The following is a 15,526-nucleotide window of genomic DNA, read 5'->3' as shown; positions in this document are numbered from 1 at the left end:
ATACATGCAGGTGTGTCCTACTTTAAATATACATTGAATGAAAAGGAATAATGAACTATTCCAAGCATCTTGTCACATTTGCTAACCTAAAACCTTCCAAATAATGCAAATGGGGCTGACCAGACTGCACGAGGGTTTCAACTTTTCAGAAGAATGGAAAAAACTTCAGATTTTATGAGATTGGAATTTCTTTTGCCACAGCCATATGGTAATGTATAATGTGATATAGAAATTGTACAACAATGTTGTTTAACACCTCTCATCATGAATTTTTTTGTTACATTCTCTCCATTGCTGCAAAACAAGGATTATGAACATACATATAAATTTAGGAATAGAAATAGGCCATTTGACTCCTCGAGCTTGCTCCAGCATTTGGTTATGTAGCCATGACGTGGAGGTGCTGGTGTTTTGGACTGGGAGGACAAAGTCAGAAGTCACACAATGCCAGGTTATAGTCCAGCAGGTTTATTTGACATCACAAGCTTTTGGAGTGCTGCTCCTTCTTCAAGTAAAGTTAACTACCTAACTTGTCACGATGCTCAACACTTATGAGACAGCTGCCACTTCATCTGATGAAAGAGCAGCACTCTGAAGGCTTGTGATTTCAAATAAACCTGTTGGACCATATCCTGGTGTCGTATGACCTCCACTCCACATTCCTGCCTTTGACTCCCTTGTGAATTGTATCATTGTTGGTCTTGTAGAATGCAGGCCCTCATCAGATCTATTTAAATACTGATGATACGATGGAGTTACTTGTACAGTTTTGATTTAGTCACAGCACGTAAGCAGTTTCTGCAGTCAAATAATGTTGCAAGATGGCTGGTTGCTTGCTTAGGGTGTGTGTAATGTGACTTGTTTGTACATAGATTTGAACAATCCAGGAAATTTCAGTGACATTTACATAAGATAGAAAAAAAATTATTCTTGAAGAGAACCTGTCCTATCAGAATATATGGTCATAAAACAATGTCTAGTACAGTGAAGGAAAATGGTAATAAATCCCTGGGCCAACCACAGCAAATTACATAAAGTAAAACACATAGCATTTTAATTAGTTTAAAATTCCTGGAAGAAAAGAAACCTGTAATAATTTTACTACTTGACCACAATATTAAAAATCTAAGAAGACAAGACTTATTTAGAACTTATTTACAAGCATTAGTTTATCTTTATTTTATGAATTGGGTCGGATGGCTCTAACCTCTTCTTGTGAGGTTCTACACTTAAATTTGCTCCCCAGTCTAGTGAATCAAAAAATTGGAGAGAATGCACTAAAAATTCTTATTATCAACACAATAATCAGGCATTTTTTATGAATGGTCCTTTAATTGAAAAGACCAATACATTGGCTAGTTAACCCATCACAATGCTCAACACTTGAGACAGATAGACTTGTCTTGCAACCTATTTTCCTCCACCCTTCCCTTTTTTGTTCCCCCCCCTTCGCAAAAAACCCCAGAGCAGATAGAGATGACAGTGTGGGGCTGGAGGAACACAGCAGGTCAGGCAGCAACAGAGGCATCTGATGCTGCCTGACCTGTGTTATCTCTGATTCCAGCATCAGCAGCTCTTACTATCCCAGAGCAGGTAGTCTTTTTCTTACTCCCGTTCACCAATCTGCCCCCAAACTTGTCACCACCTATCCAATTGATAGTAGATGTGTTGGTTTCTTGATGGTTCTGCTGTTAAACTACTGAATGTGTCAAAATATTGGTAGATTAAAAAAAATAGAGCACTTCATCATGGATTGTTTCCTTTGTATGTATCTGTACTGCCGTCTGGCTTGAGTACACTGTATCCTTATACAGAAGGATATACTCTTTCTCCATGATTAGCTAACATTAAGTGTAATTGAAGTCTGTAATGGAAATGTTGGCTTAGATTTGCAGAGGGAGGGAATCAGCTTTTCACATCAGATATGTAATCTCCTTGCCCTTCAGACTTGACTTGTATTTTTTCTTCTTCTCTTCTGGTCCCCAGTGGCAGTCCTGTATACAAAATAAATGGTGATGTTTAGCATGTTATAACTGACATGTCATTATTCTGCAGGTTATGAATGTAAAGTGGAATTCTGCTCATTTATTGGAAAAACCTGGACAGAGTTACTTAGTCACACACGGGAGCATCACAGAGGTAACCAAGGAAATGAGAATTAGTTGCAAAGTAATTGAATAGTGTTGATGTTCTTGAAACAAACGCTATTGTTTAACAGGTATTGTGACTGCCACTTTTCTTAGTTTCAGCTTTAAGTTGTATTTAATTTTTACTTAAATTTCTCTGCATGTTCCTTCAGTTCTCCATACACCTTGCATATGCCAGCACTTAACTAAAAATGCATGAAATTTTACATCAGTTTTTAAAACTAAAATTATCTTCACTTTTGAATGCAAGTACTCCATTACACCATCCCAATTTGTCAGTGCCCATCATCTATTCTGGTGATGCTACTTTGTGCCTCTGACATGTCCTTATTTTATCAACTGAAGGTTCCTTCCTACACATACACACACTTTTTCTCTCTCTCCCCTGCCCTGCCCCGACCCACCACACACACACACACACCTCTCTTCCCGCACCCCCCCCCCCCCACCAACACCCACACCCACACCCACACCATCTCCAGCTTATTTCCTGCAATTTTTTTGTCCTCACCACTTTCTCCATCCCAGAATAACTGAAGGGCTTTCTCACTTTCCACCCACCAGATTCTACATTCATAGGATCATCATCATCATCATCTACCATTACTGCTACCTCCAGCAGGATGCTAAGACTAAACACCTCTTTCCCCTCCCTTGTCAGCATTCTATAGCAACTGTTCCCTCTGTGACACTTTTTTTTTGCACACAACATTGCACTCCCACATGTAATCACAGAAGGTGCAACACTTGCCCTTTTATCTTGTCTCTCCTCATCGTCTAAGGCCCCATATGTCCCTTCCGGGTGAAGCAGCAGTTTACTTGTACATCCTTCAATCTAGTCCACTGTATTTGCTGCCCACACAATGGTTTCTCTTTACTCAGAGACCAAACGGACTGGGTGACTGCTTTGTGGAACAACTTCACTCTAAGAATGACCATGACCTTCACATGGTTTTCTATTTTAATACACCAATGGTTGTCGCGCTAAACTTCTGTCCTGGGTTTGCTGGAGGAACAGCACCTTACTTTCCACATTACGATCCTTACAACTCAACATTGAGTTCAACAACTTCAAAGTCTAAATGCAATTTTGATTATATAATGCCCATAATTTCTTGAAGACATGAGTTTGCTCTGAGCAAAGCTGACCTATTTTCTACAATTCACACACAGTATTACCATCTGTATAATTTCTCTACTATCATTAACACCTTTTGGTCTTCTGTTCTCGGCATTCTCACTATCTGTACCACTTGCTCCTCTTTGCATTTTGTCAAGTGTATCGTCATTGTTTTTCAGTTTTGAAAGTCATGTTGGCCTCTGTTAACTCTTTCTCTCTTTCACAGATGCTGCCAAACCTGCTGAGCTTCTCTAGCATTTGTTTTTATTTCAAATCTTCAGCATCTGAATACTTTTGATTTTATAAGATTATGAAATTCTTTAAGATTAAAGGAAAATAACTTTTGCAGTTTCTGAATTCTCATTGAACTATCATGAGTCCTAACTAAATCTGCAGAAAACTGCTGTGGACTAGTTATTAACTTTGTTTGCTGTTAACATATTTCATTTTGTTCAATAGTGGAAATTCAGTATGATTGGGAACCTCTTAATATTTTGAATTTTTATTTAGAAGACTTCGTTTGTAACCAATGCAATAAGAAGTTCAAACGCAAAGCCTTTTTACAAGCACACCTTAAAACTCATGCTCAAGTGAGGGAAGTCTTCAGATGTCCCAGGAAAGACTGCGAGAGAACTTACACAACGTCATTTAATTTGCACAGCCATATTCTATCATTTCATGAGCGACAACGAAATTTTGTTTGTGGGTATCCTGGCTGTGGGAAAGACTTTTCTATGAACGTAAGCTTCATTTTGTTACAAATTATAAAGATGAGTTTTAGCAAGAAGCCCTTTTATTGAGAATAAACTAACTTGATTCCTGTCTAGATATTTTTTGTGTGAACATTTGTGCTTTTCATTTAAAGAAAGATGAATTGAATCATTTAAGATCCAGTTCCCTACATCTGCGAAGTATAGCATATAGTGACATAAATCTCTAGCTGAATACACTAACAATGACTAGTGATTTATGGACGAAAGTTTTAAAGTTGTAAACAAAATGTGCTTTAAAGAGATCAATACAAATGTTTAAAATATTACCTTCTATTTCTGTTGCAGCAAAGTTTGGAACGTCACTCTGTTGTTCATGATCCTAAAAAACAGAAATTAAAGGTACTGTATCAAATATTTGGAGTTTTGAGTTTATATTACAGGTCAGTTAAATATTCCATAAAATTACTTGTACAGTGATAAACTTTGCTTTACAACAAATTATTTTATCGTTCCTGCAGGTGTTTGAGTAGAAGGAGGAATTTGCATTGTAACTGTGAAAGAGCCATCAATAATATTTGTAAATCTCAAACCATTAAGATTTCCAGTTCTCAGCATTTTTTAAACAATGCAGGAACTATGCCCGCAGGGGGTCTCTGTTCTTGTCTTTAAGAGTTAATGATATCACTAATTGTAGGACTTTTAGAACCAACAACACTGTTTAGTTTACTAATTCTCTAATCTTGACACAAATACTTGGCATTACTATTTTTCATGGATAACTTGTCAAAACTAAAACAGAGTACGGAAATGTACAGCAGATTAGATAGTAATAGGAAAGACAGGTCAACATTTAAATATTAAAACATTGATGGAAACATTAAATAAGTCATACCACATCAGTGAAGAAAGCGTTGAAGTTGGTGTTTATGACTTTTCTTTTAAAAAAAAATTATTGCAAAAATTGTTTTTCCTCCACAGTATAGCACAACCTATGTTTGTTTCCAGAATCTTCTATTACTATTTCAGATTTCCAACATCTCCACTATTTGCTTTTAATGTTTCAAATGATGGCCTTCATCAAAAGGATTTCATTTGCAAAGTTAACCAATCTTTCTTTACTAATTAGCTAGATGAGGTTGTTTAAATATTTTAGCATCCATTAATATTTTAATATCCTAGATATGCAAGGTAATTAGCACACTTTAACCTTGTTCCTGATGCAGTTTCCAAGAGCACAAATTTTATCTTGGGTGTTGAAAATCACCACCTGGTGGAAAAGGGATGCTAAACCTAAAAGTTCAAGAGGAATGAAGCAGCAGAAATCTAAGTGGATATCTGATGAAATGACCTTGCAGCTGTAGAGTTCTATTATATTGCTTACTGTTCTGGGGATTTCAGCTGAACATAAATTGACTTTTTGTATTTGGCCTGCAGGGCTCAGTAGTAAGTAACATTGTCTCAAGAGAGAAGTTCTTGGTTCTGTTATTTATGTTATATCATCTTTCCTGCAGGGAAAACGACCACGTCCTAAGCGTAGTCTTGCATCTCGTCTTGCTGGATATATCCCTTCCAAGAACCAGCCAGCTGCTGCTTCATGTATTTTAACTGAAATGCTTGAAAAGACTAAAATGTCTGTATTAGAAGAAAAAGATGAGCTAACTGAACCAGTGGTAGCCAATTAATACTATTTTAGGTAATGAGGCTAAATGTAGACTTTGAACTAATACTTCAATCCAGGTTCTCCACGGAAACATCAGCTTTTCCAATGTTGTAGCCTTCTACCCTGTTTAGACTTATGGTGGGTGCCTCGCCATATAGTAAGAAATGGAGTTACTCATACATTTTATTTTTGTACTTCAAGAACTCTTGTATATACAGAAGTTTACTACTGCCATTGTATAGTAAAACATACTCAGTCAAGTCAGTAAAAACTAAGGGTTTTTTCCCCTCCATTTTGACCATGCTGCCTCTATAATTGTAAGTCTGACTTTGATCTGTCAACTACACCCATTTAAGATATGGACAGTTGATTACTTCAAGTTTACATGGCAGATCCAATGATCAAAGAATGTTATCTAGTTTGTGTTAAATAAAGGATTCAGGAAATGTTTTCAATTCATTGTTAAATCTGTTATAAGTTTTTTAGTTATTAGTAATTGAAGTTTCAGTACTGTTTTGGAAACAGTGTACCTCTTGACATTGCAATTCCGTTTTCACCTTTTTGTGTGCTTTCATTTCTTTGTCAGACAGATGCCGTAGAATGCACATTGCTGCCTTCCCTTCTTTAATAATCTTTGGCTTAAACATGTACGTAGCTTTGTCAGGCATGGATTGAACAATTTGATCCAGCAATATTTCCTTTAAGAAATTAATAAATAAGAAAGCTTAACACCATTTCATGTCACTTAATTCAAATAATTAAGTCAAGCTTGATATTCTGACTAAATCAAATGGTACCACAACTAGGAAACATTATATCCATAATTTAATCTAAATTTCAATAATGTAATTTAGTAAGCCTCTTCTTTCCATACTCCTGTTTGAGTAATTTGGCCCATCGGTTAAATTGGTCTCTTTATGCACTGTAGGGGTTCTGTGAAGAAATTTAAAAACCATAATCCATCCATGCCTTTAGACTGCACTGCAGAGATAATAGCTGATGGAGAGAAATACCACAAAGCTTTTTAAGCACAATCGGATCAGCCACAACCTTGCAGAATGTTAAAGGAGAACCAAAAGACTGAACAGTCCACCTCCTAATTTGTATGTTCTTACAGAGCAGTAAGAATTTCCTTAGGTTACTCAAGACAAACAGTGGTCTGTGACAGAGAAACCCTGAAGAAACTTCCAGTAAGCCAGTTAAAAATCACTGTTGCAATTTTGAAATACCTTGATTGCAGTAACACTTCACATTACAAGAGATACCTTCTTTGAGATTGGCAATAGTCACCACAACTCCAAGGTCTTAATCATTGTTGACTGTAAAATTATAGTGCTTCTACAAACTTTAATAAATGTAGATAATACAACTTGTGCCAAAATCTAGCCATTAAGATTAGGGGGAAATGTTTGTTAATAAAACTTCCCAAGGTGCTTCATAAATAATGAAAGAAAACATACAGTGGCCCACATAATGGGTGAATTATATGTTTGGAAGCAAGGGGACTGAGTTCTTTTAATTATAGGAGAAGCCCCACATCACAGATTTTTTGAACGGGTGACAAAGAAGATTGATGTAGACAGAGTGGTAAACATCGATAAAATGCTTTGCTGAAGTCTGTATAAGGTTCTGCATGGTCGACTGGTTAGTAAGTTTCGATCATATGGGATGTAGGGAGAGCTAGCCAATTGAATACAAAATCAGTTTGAAGGTAGGAGACGAGGTGGCAGTAGAGGTTGTTTTTCAAACTGGAGGCCTGTGACCAGCTATGTGCCACAAGGAGCAGTGCTGGGCTGCTTTTCGTCATTTATTTGGATGTGAATATTGGAGGTATGGTAAGTAAGTTTGCAGATAACACCAAAAATTGGTGGTGTAGTGGATAGTGAAGATGATTATCTCCGAGTACAAGGCACCTTGTTTCGATGGGTCAAAGGGTGGCAGGTGGAGTTTAGTTTGGATGAATGATGCATTTTGGAAGGCAAACCAGGGCAGGACTTATACAGTTAAATGTAGGCCCTGGAGAGTTTTGCTGACCAAAGAGATCTGGGGGTGCATGTGAACAGTTTCTTGAAAGTAGAGTTGCAGGTAGACTGGGTGCTCAAGAAGGCATTTGGCACACTTGCCTTTGTTGGTCAGAATATTGAGTGTAGGAGTTGGGAGGTCATGTTGCAGCAGGACCGGACACTGGTAAGACCACTTTTGCAATACTATGTACAATTCTGGTTGCCCTTCTACCAGAAGGATGTTGTTAAACTTGAGTGCAGAAAAGATTTACAAGGATGTTGCTGGAATTGGAAGGTTTGAGATAATAGGGAGAGGTTGAATAGGCTAGTGCTTTTTTGTTTTGAGCATCAGAGGCCGAGGGGTGACCTTTATAGAAGTTTGTAAAATTATGAGGGGCAATGGATAGAGTGAATAGCCAAGATCTTTTTCCTAGGTGGGGGAGTCTAAAACTAGACAGCATAGGTTTATGGTGAGGGGAAAGATTTAGAAGACCTGAGGGGTAACATTTTCAGAGGGTGGTGTGTGTATGAAATGAGCTGCCAGTGGAAGTGGTGGGTACAATTACAACATTTAAAAATGCATCTGGATGGGTACATAAGTAGGAAGGGTTTAGAAGATTATCGGCTAAACGCTGGCAAATGGGACTAGATGAGATTGGGACATTATGTTCGGCAAGGATGATTTGGACTGACAGGTCTGTTTCCGTGCTGTATGACCCTCAGTCTCCTGGTGGCAGTAAAATACATTGGAATGTCGAAAGAGCTGACCCAGGACTCCTGGGCTTTGGAGGCAGCATGTTGTTTAGGATCATTAACAAGCCAATTTACATTAACATTAAGCTACTAACAATTTCATTTCAGCTCAGATAAAGTATGAACTACATAGCTATCCCACACCTCCTGATGGCTGCCCAACAAACTGTCTGTTTTTGGTCCAATTGTACAAGAGGGAGAAGGGCCAAATGTGCAATACCATGTCAAAATATCTTAAAATGGTCATGTTTATAATAATAAATAAAGGATGCTTCCATCTGAATTCCTTTAGGATGAAGTTCAATCATCAAATTATATTGTCAACAGCATAAAAATGGAGATTGATTGATTTACCAAATTTCAGTCTTTGTCAGGTCTTACCATCTTATCTGCTTTGTCCATTATGGCTCCTTTTCTAACAGTAATCCGAACATGGTGCTTCTTATCAATCCATTGCTGGATCTGCTTTATTTTTGTTTGCAGGTCGTGCTTTGCAATGTCTGCTGAGAATGTTTGCTCCTTGATTTGACAAGGTCCTGCGTTCAGAAAGCGATAAGTTTTTTTTTTTTTGTTTGCTTTCAGTGTGAGGATAGACCTCCACATTCAAAATCTGACTCTTAACCCCTCAGCCTCTCCAACTCCCCTCATCAACCCTACCACTTTAAACCAAGCTTCTGTTTACCCTATCATCTACTGTTGCCTTTGTTTTCAATTTTGGTTACACAACAAGGATTTTATATTAAGAATGCAATGTAAATAGACTTATCCACACAGATTCCACATTGTATCTAAACACCTTAACTATTTGAATATTTGTTTAGTTAGAACGTGACGTTCTGATCAGAAAGTGCTTGAGCCTGTAAAAGTTCAACTCTACGTAAAGTTGCCATAGTCCCAGAAGACCATAGGGCTGCTTTCTTATTAGAGACCCTGACTGGTCGTGAGTTTAATCTAAGGGTCACCACAACTCGGGTGAGAAGTGAGGATAAGAAGGTGGGACCTTCACGATGACCTCAGCTGGCGCAGGAATTGAACCTGTGTTATAGTGTCACTGCATCGCAAATCAGCCAACTGAGCTAACCAACCTCAAACTCTAATGTGTTAACTCCTACTGTAGCGCACAACTGTCTTTTGAACATTAGTAGAGAAATTAATGTTTTATTTAGAAAATGGTTTCAAATACTTCTCACTTGGTAAGAGTTTTTCATTAAACATTCTTAAATTCGCTTTTCACTTTTTACTTGTTTATAATGAAGTAATACTTTTAGATTTGTTTAATCATCTATGTTTTCAAGGTTGTATATTCTCTTTGCAAAAAGACCTGCCAGTAGTTGACATAAGATATTCAATGATTTCCAAATTTGATGCTATCTGCATTTTTTGACAGGGTTTTTTCATTAACGTTACAGTCTGTGATGTTGCAGTCTAAGCTCTGGCCACTGAGTGCTTTACCCAAGGCTGTAGGGACACAATTGCATTGTGAATTGTTTAGCCTCTGCTACCTAACCATGTGGGCATGGGGAAGCTGGCCATTAATTTATAAATCATTTTTCAAACATCTTTTGAGAGCTTTAAAAGCAATAGGAAAATTGGTATATAGTAGATATTCTTATAATACTTTGCTAATTATATGAAAATATAACTCTTTTCTCTTGCTTCACCGCCACCCCCCTCCTCAAAACATCAGCTCAACATGATTTCAGGACTATAGAAACTAAATTTTAATTTTTTTTATCCTTCTGTCAGATAGGGAAGAGAAGGAAGATTTCATTAAAATAGGCTAAATTTGAAAACCATTTCACTCGAGAACAAACTTATTCATCCACTCACCAGTGTTAGGTGCATTCTTTCTTTTTTCCCTGAGTTTCATTTGTTCATCGTGAATCTGTTTTCCTGTCATTAGTTTGTATACTGGAGGGTCAGCATTTTCCTTGAGAGGTACAGCCTTGACTCCACGCTCATCCATGATTCGAATAATATCAGCTCTATGCAAATTTCCCAGGTTCTCTCCATTTTCATCTATTACATGAATGATGCGGTGGTGAATCTTTCTTCCAATGCTCCCTATTGTTTTTCGTGCTCTTGGATCCTTTTTTTCCCTGTTTTGAACTTTCTCAGGCTCTCCTTCACCTTCATCAGCTGTTATAAAACTTTTTACAGGCTTAATCTGGTGGCCTAGTTTCCAGTAAGGTGTGTTGCATCTGGACTGAAGTATCGTTTCTTTCATCATAGTTTGTATCAACAGTGTGTTAAAATGCCTTGCATTTTCAATACAGATATACCAACTTGCATAACTTGTAGTTTGAAGAGCAAGTTTCTTTATGCAATGTATAGCCATCTGAAAGAAAATAAAAGGCAAATAATTATTGCTATATTTGTGGATTTGAACAAGTGGATTTTACACTGACATGTTTGTGCTGTGACTTTCTGCATCATTATTGTCAATACATACATTGAAGCATGTCACTTTCGTCAAGTTAATAACTGAAGTAAGCTGTTGCTGTCTGGCTGAGACCAGGTCAGAATTGTAAAATGCACCTGCATTGGTGTGAATAATAACTTTATGCACTGTTATTCAAATGCATGGCAAATGAAATATAATGTAGTTTAAATGATAGGTTATACACTTTGGTAAACGAGAAGGTGATTATTATCTGAATGGTGACAGAACGGGAAAGGGATGGGTGCAAAGAGACTTAGATGTCCTTGTACACCAGTCGCTCAACACAAGATTGCCAGTGCAACATGCAAATGGTAAGTTGGCCTTTGTAGCAAGAGGATTCAAGTACAGGAGCAGGGACATCTTGCTGCAATTGTACAGGGCCTTCGGACAGTCGGTGTGGATTCGATAGGCTGAAGGGCCTGCTTCCACACTGTAGGGATTCTATGATTCTAACCCTTTTCACTATTGCAATGTAGTCAGTTCTTTTAAAGATGCATCTCTGCTTCAAAATGGCACTGACCACCTTCCAATAATATGTGTTGTGCTGATCATTTAGTGATACTGCAAAATAGCTTTGGTCTGAAGAATGAAAAATGTTCAGATTTTGAGTGATATACAGGTATCTTGTTTTCTGTTAAGTATTTGGGATTCTTGGGGGAGGATGCACCCCTAATCTCACATCATTTGTATTATCTACAAAGCCAACTCATCACATTTAAAATTAATGTATCTTCAACTTCCACAATATTTTAGAATTCTAACGGTTGCTAAGCAGAGCTTTACACCTGCACTAATACACTGAGCACTTTATGTGGCTATATAATTATTGTTGCCTAGTAATAATGCTCTGAAAATCATTTTGCTTAAAACCATTTGGTGTCCTTTAACTGCCTCTTACATGATATGTAATTAGTAAAGACTTCCAGGCAGTCTATCCACAAATATCCCAGTCCCTAAAACAAGACACTGATAGGATTAGTAGTTTTGTTTGATTACAATTTCTAGAGTGTTCACATTCATTCATAAAAGTTTTCCCATCACTAGATAGCAACGTCTTTTGTGTCCATGATTGCAGTTGAATATACCTCAATTTTAAAAATTCTCAACATTGTTTGCAAGTCCTTGTCCCTTATTTCCTTCAATTCTATACACCTCCAGGATTCTGCGCACATACAATTCAGACGCATAAAGTAAAACTTAAGCTTAGAGGAAGAGGTTTTTGCTTAAGCCTAAACAAAACTCCCAATCCAGAAATTTCTAATAGTAATCTTGAGGTACAATTGTCTATCTTACTAAGTTGAAAAATCTTAAAATTGTAAATAAAAACCCATAAGACTGCTAATGTATCTCTCTCAAACTCTTTTAAAAAGAGATCACCATAGCTACAGAAATACACAAGCTTATCTTAGACTTCTACAGTTATCTTTCAATCAAAGTACATCACCTCACACTTCTCTGTACTGAGCCTCATCTACCTCCCACGCACCCACTTCACTAATGTTCTTTGAGAACAGTTTATAATTTTTCCAAGTTTAGTGTCATCTGGAAACTGTCCCCTGCACACCAAAATCCAGATCATATGTAAAAGACATTAAATTAATTTAAACTTTTTTTTTCCTTAATAAAGTTTGATTATGATCAATGAAGTTATAAGACAAGATCCTCAATTTTAAGAATGATCATTTATGGATCACTACTCCATTTGGACTTCAGTTCCTACTGTAACATTCCATTTCAGAATGGGCCAATAAAAAGAAACAGAACTGTCCAAATATATCAACTGACCCAGGATAACAACTTACAGTTACTGTAGATGTCAGTATATAAGCTGTCTTTGAAGCCTCCAAAAAGGTGGGGCATTATCCCCCACCTCTTCTTCCGCTACATCGATGACAGTATCAGCACTGCCTCGTGCTTCCACAAGGAGCTTGAACAGTTCATCAACTTTACTAACACCTTTTACCTCACCTGGACCATCTCTGATACCGCTCTCTCCTTCCTGGATCTCTCTGGTGACTGCCTCAAAATCAACATCTATTTCAAGCCCACCAACTCCCACAGCTATCTAGACTACACCTCTTCTCACCCACCTTCCTGCAAGAATGCAATCCCCTACTCCCAATTCCTCCGCGTCTGCTCCCAAGATGGGGCATTCCACTCCCGAGCATCCCAGATGTCCTCTTATTTCAAGGACTGCAACTTCGCCCCCTTCGATGGTTGAAAATGCTCTCAACCACATCTCTTGCGTTTCCCGCACCTCTGCCCTCACATCCCCTCCCTGCAACAAAAATAAACACAGAATCCTCCTTGTCCTCACATATCACCCTACTAACCTCCGCATTCAACATATCATTCTCTGCCACTCCCACCACCAGCAATCCGACCCCACAACCAAAGATACATTTCCCATCCCACCCCTATCTGCCAATCTCTCTGCACCTCCCTTGTCCGCTCCACACTCCCCACTAGCCCCACCACCACCGGCATCTTTTCCCTGCAACTGCAGGAAGTGCTACACCTCCCCCCTCACCTTCATTCAAGGCACAAAACAATCCTTCCACATTAGACAGAAGTTCACCTGCACATCGTCAATGCGGTCTATTGCATCCACTGCTCCCGATGTGGCCTCCTCTGCATCGGTGAGGCAAAGTGGAAGCTCGGATACCACTTTGTAGAGCACCTGCGCTCTTTCACGACAAACAACACCTTCCGGTCGCGAACCATTTCAACTCCCTCTCCCAATCCCTGGGTGACATATCCGTCCTGGGCCTCCTCCAGTGTCACAATGACACCACCTGGAAACTGGAGGAGCAGCACCTTATATTCCGCCTTGGGAGCCTACAACCCAATGGTCTCAAATGTGGACTTTACCTGTTTCAAAACCTCCCCACCCCCGGCCTCATCCCATGACCAACTCTCCCTCTCATCCCTGCCTCCTTGACCTGACACAACCTGACATAACCTGCCCATTTTCTCTCCCACCTATCCATCCTCCCACCTGACTAATCCCACCCACTCCCTACCTACACTCACTTATCACCATCCCACCTACCTTCCCCAGCCCCACCCCTCCTCTATTTATTTCTGAGCTCCCTTCCCCCTCCCCCATTTCTGAAGAAGGGTCCCGACCTGAAACGTCAACTTTCCTGCTCCTCTGATGCCGCCTGGCCTGCTGTGTTCCTCCAGTTCCACACTGTTATCTTTAAACAAGTGTTTTAAAGCCTGTCAAATATACTGTCTTTCGCAAAAAGTGTTCACGAATTTGAGTCACTTTGGCAATGGCATCATCCCAACATTCTATTCTGGACCAGCTGTTTCAGAATTATCCGTCCACAACATCTCACTGTACTATAAATCATTAAATTGATCATTCTGCATTTTGAAGGATCTGGTGACAGTTTGTACACTAATAGCATCCCACAATTTGATAGAACTGCAAAATACATCAATGAGGCAGCGCAGATTCTTGGTCCATTCTTGGTCAAACCATTTCCCTCCAACAACTGTCCACTTATGCCACTTGGCATTCACATGATCCTTGAATGGTTTGTTGAGGCACACAACCAAAGGTTGGACTACGGATGTTAAGATCTTCTGTATGATTCAGTCTGGGTGTTATTTCTTTGCCTCTTGACCTCCGTTATGGAATTTACACATGACCCACACTAATGAGCTGCGATCTTCACATTGGCCACTGGCTTGCCTTTCCATCCATTATCAATCTATAACTTCACTCAATTCTCAACCATTCAACTGTAATCATGGCACAAAATCTCCTGCAAGGAACTTTTGGCATGGTTTTACATTTGAAAATCATCAAGGGCTTCTAATGACCTTGGGCATCTTCTTCAGGGCGGATTCTTTCATCGATTCTTGCACCTGTTCATCACTAACACCAAATTCACCAAACAACATTTATTTATTGAGTTAGCAAATGTTGTGACTTCTAGCTTGAAACCAGCTTCGTACTTCATTCATTTTATTAGAAGACTCATTTAGCGTTTTCATTTGCCACACAGGAAGTATACTCTGTGGGCATATCTGAAACATTTGTACATCTTTGCAATACATATTGCCTGCTCAATTCCTTGTAGCCAGTTATAAGGTTAGTAAGAACAGACATTTGTGGAGTGGAAAGTCAAGGCTAATTATGAATGAAAGTATACCATGTCATGAAAAGGGGAGGGGTGGGAGTTGACTTATGCACTACATTTACCAAAAAAAAGGAAAAGTGTGTTTGCCTTTCTGCTGGGTTGACATGTACTCAGTAACCTATGATACAAAATGCCTTAACATAATCTGACAGCACTCACAGAGAGGTAGTAAGAAAACAACACAATTGTTTCTCTTTTAAAAAGCTCACCTGAACAATAAATGCTGCTTCCATTGTACTATAAATAGGATTCTGACTTGTATTCATACAATAAGATCAACACATTGCTCCAACGTACAAAAAAAACTGAAGACAAACCTATTGTAACAAGTCAAAAATAACGATCTGGAGCCTGAAATAGTATGACTTTCCGAAATCACTTTAATTACATTCAGTAAAAACCAAAAGAACGGCGGATGCTGTAAATCAGGAACAAAAACAAAGTTGCTGGAAAAGCTCAGCAGGTCTGGCAGCATCTGTGGAGGAGAAAACAGAGTTAACGTTTCGGGTCCGGTGACCCTTCCTAAGAACTGA

The 15,526-nt window shown here is 38.7% G+C and overlaps 1 protein-coding gene and 1 long non-coding RNA gene across 3 annotated transcripts; one reads left to right on the top strand and one right to left on the bottom strand.

Moving 5' to 3' along the window:
• Positions 1–10,729, bottom strand: mtif3 (mitochondrial translational initiation factor 3). 2 transcript variants are annotated; one of them, XM_048597656.1, is made up of 5 exons: positions 10,227–10,729; positions 8,778–8,932; positions 6,198–6,338; positions 4,308–4,359; positions 1–1,994 (listed from the first exon to the last, which is right to left on the bottom strand). In XM_048597656.1, exons 1-5 carry the CDS (start codon positions 10,624–10,626, stop codon positions 1,906–1,908), a joined length of 837 nt encoding a protein of 278 aa, XP_048453613.1. In that variant the 5' UTR covers positions 10,627–10,729; the 3' UTR covers positions 1–1,905. The 2 variants fall into 2 exon arrangements, with proteins under 2 accessions (XP_048453613.1, XP_048453612.1); XM_048597655.1 differs by having other exon boundaries at positions 7–1,994; positions 6,171–6,338.
• Positions 2,032–5,932, top strand: LOC125483274. The gene is made up of 4 exons (XR_007262224.1): positions 2,032–2,139; positions 3,778–4,007; positions 4,326–4,379; positions 5,492–5,932. It is a non-coding gene; the product is annotated as an uncharacterized LOC125483274 (long non-coding RNA).
• Positions 10,730–15,526: the final 4,797 nt, after the last annotated feature.

The sequence above is a fragment of the Rhincodon typus genome, chromosome 6, assembly GCF_021869965.1.
Source record: "Rhincodon typus isolate 14 chromosome 6, sRhiTyp1.1, whole genome shotgun sequence".
In the NCBI taxonomy this organism is placed as follows: domain Eukaryota; kingdom Metazoa; phylum Chordata; class Chondrichthyes; order Orectolobiformes; family Rhincodontidae; genus Rhincodon; species Rhincodon typus.
The sequence above is the reverse complement of the archived record's forward strand: the minus strand, read 5'-3'. Positions and strand labels throughout refer to the sequence as shown.